The 17223-nt window shown below is 41.3% G+C and overlaps 1 protein-coding gene across 1 annotated transcript; it reads right to left on the bottom strand.

Annotated features, from left to right (window-relative positions):
* Positions 1 to 2005: 2005 nt before the first annotated feature.
* LOC134822134 (activin receptor type-1-like) lies at positions 2006 to 16575 on the bottom strand. The gene is made up of 10 exons (XM_063833046.1): positions 16322 to 16575; positions 15942 to 16163; positions 14690 to 14925; positions 13992 to 14178; positions 12781 to 12911; positions 11796 to 11925; positions 11275 to 11354; positions 10906 to 11044; positions 6420 to 6556; positions 2006 to 3385 (listed from the first exon to the last, which is right to left on the bottom strand). The coding sequence occupies exons 1-10, from the start codon at positions 16473 to 16475 to the stop codon at positions 3251 to 3253; spliced, it is 1551 nt and encodes a 516-aa protein (XP_063689116.1). The 5' UTR covers positions 16476 to 16575; the 3' UTR covers positions 2006 to 3250.
* Positions 16576 to 17223: the final 648 nt, after the last annotated feature.

The raw sequence follows: 17223 nt of genomic DNA, 5'->3' as shown, positions 1-17223 counted from the left end.
TCGCGTCCGCGGCAAGGCACGCCACCTCTCAGCCACCACTCGTAGGTGGGAACTCCACTGTAATGAACTTAACAGGCATCAACCATCCTTAATGTTAACTATCAATAAACAAGTGTGTTTGTACAACGCAGTTTTAGGTATTTAATGGGTTTTCATCAGTAATAATTCTTGCTTGAAAATTACAGTCAGTTGGTGGTACTGTTAAATAGTTGTAAAATGGTAATGGTAAATAGGACTGTCATTTCTCTCCACAATCGCTTGGTAAGAGGTTATCTTTTATTATAAAGGCTGAGCTAAAGCAGTCATAAGTATACTAAGATAAAAAAGGTCACATCAAGCTTGAACAAAGTACTTACATATTTCAGCCCATAGGATCGGTTGTTAATTATTATATCAGCATACAATAATGTTTGTCAGGAAAGCATCTTGTTCCAAAGGAAATTCTGGTTCAGCTAGAAATAATGATATTTGAAGTTCATATTTTAAATTCAAATATACTTTAATTAGAATAAACAATATAGTATCAAGTTAGGTCTGTTTCTACACCAGGAAAATAGATTAATTGAAAAAAATTGCTTCAAAACCTTCAAATACCTGCATTTCAAGAAATAATAACGAAACAGGTCTTCGAGTTCGATATTACAGCTTAACTAAGATAATCAAACTAAGTGGGACACACCAGCATTACAAAGCAACTGTTTTTGGCAAATGTGATTATAGGCCATTATTGAAGGCAGATATCTAGAGCTTGGAATGCGTTTCGGGCATCAAAGAATGTGCACCTGTGTACCAAGGCAATTGCACGATTTGATTGGAAGTACATATATTTTTTCTAACACAGAATACTGTCCGTTATTGTTTATACAAGGCTTGAATGGGTTAATTGTAATTTCGGTATGAACCATGATTGAAATGATCTGATAAAAGTGTAAAACGTTCAAATCCTGTCCAGAACTAAACGAGTGTAACAAGGGATTTAATTTAGCAACATCCTGATCCACTAAGCTATTCTATACTAGAACAAGTTTCTAGTAGTCTCCAGCACATCGCAGCCAAAACGCAGTAACACTAACTCAGTTATATTAAATACCCTCTCAAGATCATTTAGTAACATCTGCATTACAATGTGCAACAAAACAACTACTATCAAACTAAATATACGGTGTGTGCATTGAGGCTCTATGCTAATTGCTATGAGCGGCAACAAAAAGAAATTCGACCGAAAAGTATCAGCGCATATTTGATATGAGAATAAAAATGGCGCAACAAAAAATATGGTTAAATCTCCTTATTGCGATTTCTAACTGCGCGGCGTAGCGCGTACTTTGAAATCCAAATAAAAATTATTTTTGATTCAAATATCGGAAAATAAAATTACGGCATACAGCTAATCTTGTGTAAAAAAATGTGATAAACAATATTCTGTAAAAAAATTTCGTAAAAAAATTTAAGAACACGATGTCCCACCCCATTTTCTAAATTGATCATTTTTGGGACTTCGACGGGTTATAACTTCCACTAGGAGCAGCCATTTCCCCAAAACTTGGTACCATATGACTCTACTCAATGAGACCTTTCCAATGGTGTATAATATGTTGGGTTTTGAGACATAAAATCTCACCCACAAGTTGGCGCTCTTAGTACATACACTAATTGACGATGTCAATCCGTCGAGATCGTTGCTCTGCGAAGCAGAGCAACGATCGTCGATGCGAAGCAAGAATGCTAGATTGCGCGGCGCGTCGAAGCGGCGAAGTCCTCCAAATCTGATTTGATGGCCATGCCGGCGCGCAGATATTACCGGGGACATAACGTCCGAACGTCGCCTATCACGTACGTACACACGCGCGTCGACAGATAAAGTACTCCCCACAGTGCTAGCGGTCAACAAAATTCGTCTCCGCGCCAGCATGACGGTCACCAGGAGCGTGCCTGGATTTCCAGATGCAAAGTCATTTCCATAATAAACCCTATTCTAGATTCTAAAAGACTAATTGAAACACCATTATTTGTGATTAATAATCGTACACAAGTAGTTTGATAGAAATAAATAATTTATAACTTATGAGTGTATTTGTGAGCCAAGTATAAAAACTTATGCCTGTACAACTCCGTTTTCGATGTAGCATTTTGTTGATAACTTGAGTTTCATGTTTCTTTTAGAACATTTTACGGCATAAACCGCCCTCCTATACGTTGCTGCCACACGAATTCCATTCAGAAAATCATACACATCGGTTTTCCCGGCCCGATTATCAATAAAATCACTTTATCCCCAGTAAGATTGGATCACGCGGCAACTATTTACATAATACTTTGTCCCCAATCAAATCTCGCAAGGGGCCCGATAACAGTTGTAGTAGTAAAAAGCAATTAAATATAAAACGTTTATATAAAACATCACTAAAACAAAAGTTTAAACACAAATCGCATATATTGTAGGGACAAATAAACTCGATTCAACCAAGACTGAGAAGCATTCATCTTGACTCCTTTATAATCTGCATGTATTTATAGCTAGACTTTTCATATTAACCTCATTTTAGCTTCAATTTTAATTATTGACATAAATATTATAAAACATTTTTCTTTAGATCACATCCCCCTATACTAATTGGAATCTAGAACCGGATTTAATCAATCAATGATTTCCCAATCCATATTTAAAAGCTAACCATTGTAAAACTGCTTTTCAACAACAGACTATGTGTAATGTCTTTACAACCTACACCCAATTGTAACGATCATATTACCATGGCCACGTACCATATGATATCAATAATACCCAAGCTAAATACAGGTAAAACAAACACCTTCCTCTTTAAAAGCGATGAATGAGCTCTTAAATATACAGGACATTAAAAATGCTAAAAACCGATAACGATAACAACTATTCAAAAGGTTTTATAGCCACCAAAACAGGCGGGCAATGAATCAAACCAGGGTTCCAGTAAAAACAACCACCACACTCGCGCTGGTGAGCATGTAATCTTCCCTGACTGCACCATCTCAGAGTGTTTCTCCGCTCCACTATCTATTTGTTTCTTCCCGAGAGCGTGCCTCTTCTTTGAGGGTATTTAGATGGTTTGATAGTTCCCTGGTGGACAGAATCTGAGCTGAATCTACTTCTTAGAGATATTCCTGGCAGCAATTTATTATTCTCAGTAGATCTTTTAGTTGATTTAACAGGCCCGCTCACTCTCTCTCTCTCATGAAATATAGTCTTGTGATGTCACGTGATCTGCTGGCCCTACACTGGGGGGAATGAGTCTTGTTTGTGTAACAACATCTCGCTCAGAGTCTTCTTGATCCTGAGAGCTGACAACCGTTCTGCGGGGTCTGTACACCACAGCTCCTTTATCATGTTACACAGAACTCGGGTTATCTGCAAATATTTGAGGTCAGCAACTTGTGGTTTAGGTATGGAAATATTATTCTGTCACAACAAACATATTTTTAGATATATCCTATACCCCGACAAGCTTGAGTAATTCGTTCCGGCCCGCTTCTCACAGCATGACAGAGAGATTTTCATCGAGCGTTCTCTTGTATGAGAAATTAAATTTATATGTATTCTTTAATCTACATCGTTAATTTATGTACACTTTGTGAAGGCCTCCAGTTGTTGCATACTTAAAAACAGGTCACACTCAACATTATTCGCGGTAAGATGCCACAATTATCACCACTCAGAGGGAATTAAATTAACGATAACGTAATAAGACAGTCATACCGCAATAACGATAACTAATGATTTTTATCAAGGATGTATTTCTGCGTCGGATTATTTGCCACGCCTTTTAACCTAAGGGAGGGGCTCAAATCTACATTCAACACATTTACATTTGGTCATCAAAATTTCACGTACACGTTTTAAAAGCAAGATTTTTAAGCAAGATACATGACGTAATCATTTAAAACATTTTGTTGTGCAGAGGAAATAAATGTTGAGTACGAGCGCGACGGGGCGGCTTGTCACGGCGCGATCAAAAGCTCGGAAGCGTTCCCCGTGATCAATTGTTAACCAAGAAGAGATCAAAAAAACCCACGTGGCCCTGACCTATAGGTCACGTGTCTAGTATGCGAGTATGTGTTACCTCTCGCACGAGTACATAATGTGAGACTTGCAGTTTTGTTCAGGAACATTGTCAAGCATATGTCGTGGTGACATAGCATGCTTACGAGCGCTAATAGTGTCCATGCTAGCTCTCTAAATAGAATTTGAGTGTGTTTTGTGCAAAATGACCATGATGCACGTGTGTATAATGTATACATATATGATAAGCGAGCACAGGTCTATCTCTCCTATATTAGATCTGTATTATTACTGAATACTGTGCAAATCACAGACGTTCCCTACCCAGTAAACTACTAAATTATAATGGTCGGAGTATTTAACTATTTATACGGTAGCTGCAGTGGCTGGTGGCCATTAACCACATGTCCGTCTCTATCCCAGGGATTACCGCTCGACATATCCCATTGTAAGGTTTGAGCTATCGAGGTCCTAAATTCAACTTCACATGTCAGTTCAGGACAGATTCATTAGGCGGAGATAATAACGCATTGTATTGGGTTAGCTGCGGGCAATGTTATCAGGACAATGTGCCTTTTGTTGGAGGCAGTTCTGTGTACGGCTTGTGGGGTTAAGTAATTACAAGATCACCAGGTCTAATCTTTTGTAGGAGAGTTGAAATTAGTCCAGGAGCGAAGCTAAGGCAGATTCGAGTGAGCTAGTAAATCATACAAGTCACGCTTTTCAACTAACCTTGTAGTGGCTGTGTGCACGTGTGTATACTGTGAGAGGAGATCACTGTAACCGGAAATATTATCCGTGCGTGAATGTTAAAATCACACAGCCGTGAATTTTTTTAACAATTCTGAATTTCCATTAAAAAAGGAATTTTACTCTTTGCAGGATCACATACGATCGTTTTTTTGCAATACTGGGACAGAATACCAGATCGTTCCAGCGAATGATTTCCCAAACACACACTTACAGTCACTAAGACTGAGAATATCTCACACCGCCCACCAGGCGAACAAGCTGACTAACGCAAATGTGGGTTAGGTAACGTGACGTCACATCCTACCACACGTGGGTTAGGTAACGTGACGTCACATCCTACCACACGTGGGCGAGGTAACGTGACGTCACATCCTACCACACTTTTATCAATCTCACTGGAAGCAAGTGTCTTGATACTTAACACTTCTACTCGACACACAAGAAAGAGTGTAAAGGTGTGATAGGTGTGATGAATGTGTAATGAAGCTGCTAAAGAATGTTAAGAATCCAGGTGAAGATGGGATTTAACGACGCTTTTTGGGAATTTTAACATAATGAGACATTTGTCTCAGGAAGACTGCCCGTCTAGGTGTGTTCGAGAAGGTTTGCGCTAACAAGCTACCGACCGTACTCCCTCAACGTTATTTAATTCAGAATTAAGTGAGCAGTAAATTAATAAGCATAAAATTAAGAAAGTTTTAAAATATGTAACCCCAAATGTATTTAAAGATTTTGTCCCGCCATGTGGTTTGATGGTTTTGTTCATTTCAGCACAGCAGTTCTCGACCTCGGGCGCTAAAAGCTGGAAATTAGAACAGAAGTGCAGTAAAAGCTCAGAATTGTGGGGCCAGTTTCTCGCGGATGGGGTATTATTTTCATTTGTATCAATTATTAGATCCGTTAAGAAAGTTTAGGATTAGGAATTTTTCCATCCATGGAATCAATCTGCAAACAAGGTTTGGAGGATAATTCTTAACAATCTGTTTAAAATCTAAACACTAAGAAGGATGTAACCTCAAAACCTTTATAATCTCAGTACACACCTAGATAAATTGGTATAAAGTATGGTCGCAACTTGAAAACTGGACTGGTTGTAAATATCCTTTACCAATTTCTTCTTTTCTATTTTTACTATTTGTAACATGGCTCATGGTCGAACTTAACCATTGACATCATAAACATGTTTATGCAGATTTAAACCCAACTGGACTGGTTGTAAATCTCCTTTACCAATTGCTTCTTTTCTATTTTTACCATTTGTAACATGGCTCATGGTCGAACCATTAACAATTAACATCATAAACATGTTTATGGAGATTTAAACCCAATTTCATTACTTTCGGGCAAACTTTCGACCAGTCTTTTCCGAACGATGACCACACATCCTGGTTAAATTTATCAAATATATGGAAGTGTTGAAATATTTAGTAGGGAGCATAACGGCTCTCAACATATTAACCTGGACAAGATGAAACAGCAAATGACTGTGAAAATAAGATAAAATAACCGACGTTTCGGCACTCCTTTCGGCACTCCGTTTCGGAACTCCTTCAATAAATACTCTCGTGATTCATGATAATCCCAACTCACACTTACGATATTATTTACATTGTATTAAAGTTGTACTGACCGGGTTCTGTCTCCAGCGATCTAGAAGAGGGGGTCGCTTCTCTTCCTCCACCACCACCTTCAACATATCCTCTACCGTAGGGTTACCCGGCACCTCGTCTATATAAGGCAGAGTCCGCTCTCGCTCCGTTACATCATCTGAACAAGAGCACATTTTACTGACATATTTGGGATGTTTTAAATTCGTAATACCGAGTTCATGAAACCGTACGTGATAAAATATGAGCCCCTTTTAGGATGGAATGTGGAATAATGTATCAAAGATAAAATTCCCAAATTTGTGCAAATGGGTCGAATTATCCTAATCAGCTGACAGTGTTATGTGATTTTGCGAAGGCTAAATGTGGGTATCAGATCTACTACCCTGGATAAATAATACTCTCTGTATCTAGTGCTACTGAAATACACGGACTCATATTCTCATCTCCCAAAAGAAGGTACCACACAGGTTATAAAGTTGTAACCCTGAGACGAAGGTAATACAACCTATACAACCTGCTTCTTATATAACCTGCTACTCAACCAACAGCTCCAGGTTTTAATGCTCCCTCCCACCACCTGTGTAACTCTTAATTAATATTTCCCGGCCAGCTATTCCCAGGGGAGGTTAGCACTAATGAAGGGCATGATTGAAGTCCTGATTCGGACAGACTATTCAATATGAAGAAGTGTCATTGCCGCCCTGTCGGTAGTGTCATTGCCGCCCTGTCGGTAGTGTCATTGCCGCCCTGTCGGTAGTGTCATTGCTGCCCTGACGGTAGTGTCATTGCCGCCCTGTCGGTAGTGTCATTGCCGCCCTGTCGGTAGTGTCATTGCCGCCCTGTCGGTGGTGTTACTGCTCACTATATCTGTTCAAGCGGTTTTTTTCCTGATCTTTAAGAGACTTTGTTTTAGTACAGACATTGTCGGGTGTGTACATTGGACCGGGTTCAGACTCTTTGAGTTCATCTAGACATTTTAATGAAAAGTACCGCGAGAATTGGGTGGTTTAGTTTAGTTAGTCATGATACGGTCACGGTGTCTACAAGAAAACAAATAGATATGGTAATAACAAGACCTTGATACTTGCTCACTTGGAAGTTGGACCGCTTCATGCTAATTTAGTACAGTAACATGGCTATGTCAAAGGCACTGCCATGCTAACTACGAGATCAATAGAAAAGTATAAATGGCATGAAGTTATTAGAGAACATTAAGCTGGTTTGAATGTTTTGGCTTCACTGTTTATTCAACTTAATTCCCAGATACCTACAAAGAATTTCTCCAGCTTAAAGAGTTAGCATATGCAAAATGCAAAGCATTGCTGTCTATTTTTACAAAGCCCGGGTCTACTTTGAGTTGTTGGCGGGGTCTACTTTGAGTTGTTGGTGGTCCAAAAAATAAGAATGATGGCAAAGTATAGTTAGATCTGAACGGCCTAATCTTCTTCTCCGTAGAGTTGGACATTACCATAATGGCTGGTGCTTTAGATATTACAACACTCACTTCAATAACAAGAATGCGCATGAATGATCCAATATTCCGTGGACCACAATCTAGCCAAACTGAATATGAGGCACTGAGGTATGTTAGTAATCTACAATTATAAGGCTATTTCAAGATCCCTGGCACTCCCGCCTTATAATGCAAATGTCCCCGGGTGCAGTGAGCCTTTCAAAAACAATGGGCACCTGATTTTAATTCATGAGTTGAGAATATGTCTGCTCTCTTGCATCACACACCGCTTGTGTACTGCTCCGCGAGGGAATTTGCTTTTAAGAATAAACTGGATAAGAAACATTTAATAAAGAAGTCCCAATACGATTCCCGCACTTTATAGTGACATGTCACTACCTCCCAAAACATGGCCCAAATGCAATAGCGAATAGGAGGGGGTAAGAATCAAGGAATCTGTAACTGTTAGAATACTTGGGTAACTATACTGATGTATAGTGCCGACTTTTCGGGCAAACTCTCTAACCAAACTAACTCTACAAGATCCAGTCCTTACATTATAGTGCATTTCTATGTTACTGCCAGGAACCAATGTTCAGTTAACTCCATGAATAAAGATCCCTAACTAAAGATACCCTTATTTTACATATTCTCCAGCGTTACTCCGAGTATATATAATATACTTTAACTTAACTCTCTGCTCCCTGCATTAATCAGCTTGGTGTGACTTAATAAACATCAATAATTTGTACCATGATCTTATATTAGACTTATATTTATAGACTTATATTTATAGACTTGAATATGGATGTGTTAACCCCATACAACAGCATCATCTAGATATCATAATTATATAATACAGATCCCTAACTCTCTCTCACTCTGAACAACTAGACATTGGACACAATAAAGCAAGCCACAAACTGTCTCCTTGATGTTATAAGTATAACTGTATAACCCTATAAAACTATGTTAAAATACTGTACAATATTAGTTTGGTGAGCTACTCAAGGGAAACACGCAGAATATTCTGGAACGTACATAACTGATTAAACTCGCACAGCTGGACATGTAGTAGTAATTGTGTGGACAACAAACCTTACCCCACAACTCATACCACCAGCTGGACATGTAGTAGTAATTGTGTGGACAACAAACCTTACCCCACAACTTATACCCACCAGCTGGACATGTAGTAGTAATTGTGTGGACAACAAACCTTACCCCACAACTTATACCCACCAGCTGGACATGTAGTAGTAATTGTGTGGACAACAAACCTTACCCCACAACTCATACCCACCAGCTGGACATGTAGTAGTAATTGTGTGGACTTCAAACCTTACCCCACAACTTATACCCACCAGCTGGACATGTAGTAGTAATTGTGTGGACAACAAACCTTACCCCACAACTCAAACCCACCAGCTGGACATGTAGAAGTAATTGTGTGGACAACAAACCTTACCCCACAACTCATACCCACCAGCTGGACATGTAGTAGTAATTGTGTGGACTTCAAACCTTACCCCACAACTTATACCCACCAGCTGGACATGTAGTAGTAATTGTGTGGACAACAAACCTTACCCCACAACTCAAACCCACCAGTGCAGCTGGACATGTAGTAGTAATTGTGTGGACAACAAACCTTACCCCACAATTCATACCCACCAGCTGGACATGTAGTAGTAATTGTGTGGACTTCAAACCTTACCCCACAACTTATACCCACCAGCTGGACATGTAGTAGTAATTGTGTGGACAACAAACCTTACCCCACAACTCAAACCCACCAGCTGGACATGTAGTAGTAATTGTCATGTGTGGACAACAAACCTTACCCCACAACTCATACCACCAGCTGGACATGTAGTAGTAATTGTGTGGACAACAAACCTTACCCCACAACTCAAACCCACCAGCTGGACATGTACTAGTAATTGTGTGGACAACAAACCTTACCCCACAACTCAAACCCACCAGCTGGACATGTAGTAGTAATTGTGTGGACAACAAACCTTACCCCACAACTCATACCACCAGCTGGACATGTAGTAGTAATTGTGTGGACAACAAACCTTACCCCACAACTCAAACCCACCAGCTGGACATGTAGTAGTAATTGTGTGGACAACAAACCTTACCCCACAACTCATACCACCAGCTGGACATGTAGTAGTAATTGTGTGGACAACAAACCTTACCCCACAACTCAAACCCACCAGCTGGACATGTAGTAGTAATTGTGTGGACAACAAACCTTACCCCACAACTCATACCACCAGCTGGACATGTAGTAGTAATTGTGTGGACAACAAACCTTACCCCACAACTCAAACCCACCAGCTGGACATGTAGTAGTAATTGTGTGGACAACAAACCTTACCCCACAACTCATACCACCAGCTGGACATGTAGTAGTAATTGTGTGGACAACAAACCTTACCCCACAACTCATACCACCAGCTGGACATGTAGTAGTAATTGTGTGGACAACAAACCTTACCCCACAACTCAAACCCACCAGCTGGACATGTAGTAGTAATTGTGTGGACAACAAACCTTACCCCCAGTTTTGTTCTCTAAAGATGAAACATGTGAATGAGTGAAAACTGAAAAGTGAGAATGAAAAGTGCACTTGTTATATAAGCGGTAGTATTTAGACTAGCCGGGATTAATGGAGCAGCAGTGGGAAGCGCTGTCATGGCTAAGTAGTGTGCTGGCCAGGCAGTAGGCAGTGTGATGGCGGTTGAGATCACTCAGAATGCCACCCTCCCCTCGTTTTTATGTACTTTTTTAAAGGACAAATCTGCCCTGTGTCTAGATTTCATCCACCAACTTCAACTTGTTTCACTTTAATATAATAAAATCTCAACTTTCTTAACAAAATAGGACCTGTACCTCGCTCAGAGGGTGTTATCTGCACGAAATATTTCTAGAACATTTTAAAATTCTGGAAAATCTTAAAATTCTAGAACATCTTAAAATTGTACCTAAAATAAGTTCGTCTGAATTAATATGACGAAGAAGACAAGAAATATCACACTTACTGTCCACTTGGCACACGTGCAACATCTCCCATATGATATACGACGAAGAGAACATGTCGGCTGATTTGAAGGTGAAGAATTTCTCGAAGTTTAAGGAACTGTCCAGTATTTCCGGGGCCATATACCGTCTAGTACCTACCTGAGATGTCAATATGTGTTAGGTGTTATTTCACAGCATGCCATCATCGTGTGACACTTCCGTGATTCGGTAGGTAGATTTTATTAAAAATATAATGGGCTGACTCGGTGGTCGTAGACCATCTGTCGCATATTTACAAAGAAACGATTAGCGATAATCCAATTGACACGATGAAAGTTCCTCAACATAAAATACCAGCAGCTATTTATTCTATAAGATCGGTGGATTACCTGGAAATTAGTTTTGTTGACTTTTTCCTTGAAGTCGCTAGAAGTAATGGCCAGTCCGAGATCACCGATACAGCACTGAGCTGAAACAAAACACTGTTACTTGGTTACTTAGTTACCTGGTTATAGTCCGAGATCACCGATACAGCCCTGAGCTGAAACAAAACACCGTAAATAATCCTGCCTCTCTCCTGCCCTCTCTGTGCGTTACAAATCCAACAGGGCACACATTTGCACATTCCTCAACCGGTCACTAGCTGGTCTGATAATTACTACCTGTCTTGGATTTCAGTTAACCTTATCAGTCACCCCTCTCTCCTCATTCTCCTCTCTTCCCTCGTGTCGGAAATTCTCTCCTTCAACACAGTTCCGAGCAGAAACAGAACAAAACTTTAAAGGCTTGCATGATCTTACTATTCCAGTAATAGGAGGGGCCGAGGAAAACAATGCGGGATCAACAAAACAATAAGTGTGATAAGTGAAACATTCCGTCAGTGATTATCTAATTACATGATTATACTCACTGGGATTCTTCACCAGAATGTTGTGCGTTTTCAGGTCCCGGTGAGCGATCCCTGGCTTCGAGTTGTTTGGATTGTTGCCAAAAATGGCGCTGTGTAAATGCTCCAAACCACAGTATATACCTCGTACTGACTGAAAGGGAGATAAGACTAAATGATTATTTTCAACCCCATCTAAAATGTCCGTATTTGGAAACAGTTAAACCTGTACTCAGTCACTTTACGACTTGAATAACAGCGTACACTGTACATCCAGGTACTATTACTATCCAGTACTATATTATTTTAAAATAGCCCGGTCCCGACACTCAACTCCACCCTGAACAGGGCAGAAAGTGAAGACTGGGGGTTACATAGCGTACATACGGTATGTAATGTACGGCTTCTAAGAGAGAGATCTGGCAGCAAACGCGGCGACTGTGGCGTTGTCAAGCAATCCCAGTAGGTCCAGGGTTTTAAAGTGTGGAGAGTGGGCAGTGGTTCAGACTGCACGCCACCTCATTTACTAAATTAGCTACAGAGACCCCTGGAGCAGTGAGCTTGCTGTTAAGTGGAATATTGGTTGTTTGGATAGATCCTCTGGCTGGCTATTTAATGGTTCTGGGAAGAGCGGTATTTGGCGGGAAATGGTGTCTAGATGTACAGTTTAAGTGTACAGTTGGTGAGGGGGGGGGGGCAGTTTAAAAATATCAAACGCGGATGGTGATGGAGCGCAATCTGACACATAGCACACACAAATTAACAGGTGGCAGGCCACGTGATACTACCAGACCACGTGATACTACAAGACCACGTGATACTACCAGATCACGTGATACTACCAGATCACGTGATATTACCAGATCACGTGATACTACCAGATCACGTGATACTACCAGATCACGTGATATTACCAGATCACGTGATACTACCAGATCACGTGATACTACCAGATCACGTGATACTACCAGATCACGTGACCTCCGTGTACGGGTTATCAGCTGGTTACCTCGAGGAGTTGGATGGGAGTGTATCTGGCGTGACTGAGGTACTCGTAGAGGGAGCCGTGCTGGCAGAACTCCATCATGATCCACCAACGAGTTGAGGAAGCGGTGGATTTACAGTCGCTTCCCATGTACCCTGTGAGGTAAGTGGTATTAGGGGTGGTATTGTGGGGTACGTGGTATTAGAGGTGGTATTGTGGGGTACGTGGTATTAGGGGTGGTATTGTGGGGTACGTGGTATTAGAGGTGGTATTGTGGGGTACGTGGTATTAGGGGTGGTATTGTGGGGTACGTGGTATTAGGGGTGGTATTGTGAGGTACGTGGTATTAGGGGTGGTATTGTGGGGTACGTGGTATTAGGGGTGGTATTGTGAGGTACGTGGTATTAGGGGTGGTATTGTGGGGTACGTGGTATTAGGGGTGGTATTAGGGGTGGTATTGTGAGGTACGTGGTATTTGGGGTGGTATTGTGGGGTACGTGGTATAAGGGGTGGTATTGTGAGGTACGTGGTATTAGGGGTGGTATTGTGGGGTACGTGGTATTAGGGGTGGTATTAGGGGTGGTATTGTGAGGTACGTGGTATTAGGGGTGGTATTGTGGGGTACGTGGTATTGGGGGTGGTATTAGGGGTGGTATTGTGGGGTACGTGGTATTAGGGGTGGTATTGTGGGGTACGTGGTATTAGGGGTGGTATTGTGAGGTACGTGGTATTAGGGGTGGTATTGTGGGGTACGTGGTATTAGGGGTGGTATTGTGAGGTACGTGGTATTAGGGGTGGTATTGTGAGGTACGTGGTATTAGGGGTGGTATTAGGGGTGGTATTGTGAGGTACGTGGTATTAGGGGTGGTATTGTGGGGTACGTGGTATTAGGGGTGGTATTAGGGGTGGTATTGTGAGGTACGTGGTATTAGGGGTGGTATTGTGGGGTACGTGGTATTAGGGGTGGTATTAGGGGTGGTATTGTGAGGTACGTGGTATTAGGGGTGGTATTGTGGGGTACGTGGTATTGTGTTGCTAGCTAGCTGCTCTTTACAGGGTTCTTCTCAAGGGGAGCCGTCTAAAATACAGGCCAGACAAGTTTCTAGAAATTAATTGTCTGAACTGAACGGAGTTGCATTGTACCACAACTAAGAGTTTATTTTCTAAGGATTAGCAGACATATGTCACAATTAAATATACATGCAACTGACAAAATAATCGAGTTTTCTACTAACCTAAGATGTTCTCATGACGAAGCCAAGAGGTTTCGTACATTTTGACCTCCTGAATCCAGCTCTGTTCGTCCCTGGGGTCGAATTGTTTGATAGCAACAGGATCACCTCGCCACAGGGCCTTCCAAACCTCACCGTACCTGCCTTTTCCGACTAACTCAATAAGCTGGGCTTGTTTTGATATCGTCCTCTGAAAATGCAGTATGGATCATGTCATACAGTAGTAAAGTAGTAAACACTGCACAGTATGCACTTGGGCAGAATTGGAATTAGCATACCCAACATGCAAACGATCGCAGATAACGCAATCTTGGATTTTCAAGGTTACAGAACTTTAAATTAATTAAGTATTTAATTAATGCACCTGATAAGACACGGTCAGAGTGCGGCATATTAAGATGTCACAGTTTGTCACTGATAGCCCGAGACAAGCCCGCTAATTGAAGCTGCCTCGTGTCAGTCTGCCACTGGATGTCCCTGAATGTCAAATTCTTGTCGATATCAGGTGAGTCTGTGTTCTAGTCTGTGTTCTGGTCTGTGTTCTAGTCTGTGTTCTGGTCTGTGTTCTAGTCTGTGTTCTGGTCTGTGTTCTAGTCTGTGTTTTGGTCTGTGTTCTAGTCTGTGTTCTGGTCTGTGTTCTAGTCTGTGTTCTAGTCTGTGTTCTAGTCTGTGTTCTAGTCTGTGTGAATGTCAGACTGTACCTGTACGAACTGAGTGCGACCGGCTCCACTGGTGTTACTCAGACTGATCTCGTCTAGTATGTGGTTAGTGTACTGCGGCTCTTTGGCTACAGCTACGTAAGGGTCTTTCTCGTAACCCAGGATTTTCTTCATCATTCTTGACCTGAAGAACTTGTAGATCCCAAAGCTGAATATGACCAGGACGAGAGTACCAGCTGCCCCGATTATCACCATCAAGACATTGCTGTTTGCAGGAGCTGAAATTAATTGGATGCTATTAGACAAAACTAGAAACCTTTTAAAACCAAAGTGGTATGTTTCAAACAATGGCATACTTTCAATTTGAAACTTATTTGGATGTGAATCTGCTGAATTATATGAAACATTTAAGCTGTGCAGGATTCCGTACTACTTACCAGGTGGTTCACCGTACCCAACACTTACCAGGTGGTTCACCGTACCCAACACTTACCAGGTGGTTCACCGTACCCAACACTTACCAGGTGGTTCACCGTACCCAACACTTACCAGGTGGATCACCGTACCCAACACTTACCAGGTGGTTCACCGTACCCAACATTACTTACCAGGTGGTTCACCATACCCAACATTACTTACCAGGTGGTTCACCGTACCCAACATTACTTACCAGGTGGTTCACCGTACCCAACACTTACCAGGTGGTTCACCGTACTCAACACTGACCAGGTGGTTCACCGTACCCAACACTTACCAGGTGGATCACCGTACCCAACACTCACCAGGTGGTTCACCGTACCAAACACTTACCAGGTGGTTCACCGTACCCAACACTTACCAGGTGGTTCACCGTACCCAACATTACTTACCAGGTGGTTCACCGTACCCAACATTACTTACCAGGTGGTTCACCGTACCCAACACTTACCAGGTGGATCACCGTACCCAACACTTACCAGGTGGTTCACCGTACCCAACACTTACCAGGTGGTTCACCGTACCCAACACTTACCAGGTGGTTCACCGTACCCAACACTTACCAGGTGGTTCACCGTACCCAACATTACTTACCAGGTGGTTCACCGTACCCAACATAACTTTTCAGGTGGTTCACCGTACCCAACACTTACCAGGTGGTTCACCGTACCCAACGTTACTTACCAAGTTACCAGGTGGTTCACCGTACCCAACATTACTTACCAGGTGGTTCACCGTACCCAACATTACTTACCAGGTGGTTCACCGTAGTCCGTACCCAACACTTACCAGGTGGTTCACCGTACCCAACACTTACCAGGTGGTTCACCGTACCCAACATTGATCTCTTTATCTACACGTATTAGGAAGCTGTCCGTGTCTCTGTTGCAAAGGGTCGTGTTGCAACACTCCACTAACATGTTCTCGTCCTGGTGTCTGTCCAGGAAGCAAACATGACGCATGATGTGAGCACCAATACACCCCTTTTCATTACTCAAAATCTTGTTGTTCTCTATCTTTGCCTTCCAGTAGCAGAAACCTGAAGTAGTGGGGGTTTATTATATAGAACATAATATCTGTGTTTCGGTAAATTATTGGACACAACAGACTAGATAAAAAAACGAGAATCGATGCTGTCCAAACCATATTGTGATTCTATAAAATGTAAAATTAAATCTGGTAAGGTTAATTACTCACCATATTCAGATTCACATGTCTTGTTTTCTCTACAGTCTTTATCAGGGTAACTACATGAACAGTCTATCGGAACAATCTCTTCTTCAGGGATTTTCACTGCTTGTGATTGTCCGATTACCCATGCCAATGTTATCCAAACTAAACTCATGAACATACATTAACAGGTAGAGTTCACATCTCTGGATCTGGCTAGCATGGTATGTAGTCATTAATTTCAAGTTTGTTGAACATGATAGACTACCGTCTACCTTAAAAAAATGATAATTTACAAGACAGGAGTTAAGTCAGTAATAAAAACAGAATTCTGTTAAGCGATTGTCCTTGCTTTTGATATTCCAAGCCACATAATTAGCTTGCAATGATCAGATTTTAATGAGATTGAAAGATTTTAATGAGCATCTGTTTTGATGAGATGATAAAACCTTAATGGTGCAGTGGGGATTAAAAGAACAGGAGCTCAGCTACTACACTACTGGATCAACCTCGAACAATAAAAATCAAGAAACCAAAAATTGAGCCTTTGCTGAAAAATTTATCATATTTAAGGAGGATAGGTAATACTGCAACTAACTTGAAAATTAGCTATTATGCTATTTGCAAATTGCAACAGTTTAAAGATTTAGGCACTAAGATATGAATTAAAGTATGCTGCATGCAGAAGAAGTATATATAAGCAAATGTTGGCTTTCAATAATGTAATGATGAACATGTGTCCTCATCACCAGGTTATGTTAGATAAGCTACCTTCAGAAACACCATACAAACCGTCCTTATATCATGATAACCAGTGCAAAGACAATTATTTCAAATGTATCGAACTAGAAAATACAAACTTATGGGTTGAATTGGTCAAAGAGCTGCCTGCACTAAAACACAAAATCTGCATCATTTAGTTACAGCGA

This window comes from Bolinopsis microptera, chromosome 1 (assembly GCF_026151205.1).
Source record: "Bolinopsis microptera isolate Bmic1 chromosome 1, MBARI_Bmic_1.0, whole genome shotgun sequence".
In the NCBI taxonomy this organism is placed as follows: domain Eukaryota; kingdom Metazoa; phylum Ctenophora; class Tentaculata; order Lobata; family Bolinopsidae; genus Bolinopsis; species Bolinopsis microptera.
The sequence above is the reverse complement of the archived record's forward strand: the minus strand, read 5'-3'. Positions and strand labels throughout refer to the sequence as shown.

Excerpts from the sequence above, each read along its gene's own strand:
- LOC134822134 (XM_063833046.1), bottom strand. The coding sequence starts at position 16,475 with ATGTTCATGAGTTTAGTTTGGATAACATTGGCATGGGTAATCGGACAA. Across the intron at positions 11,926-12,780 it reads CTCCCATCCAACTCCTCGAG|TCAGTACGAGGTATATACTG; the intron begins GTAACCAGCTGA and ends TCTCCCTTTCAG. Across the intron at positions 6,557-10,905 it reads GCACGTGTGCCAAGTGGACA|ATGATGTAACGGAGCGAGAG; the intron begins GTAAGTGTGATA and ends GCTCTTGTTCAG.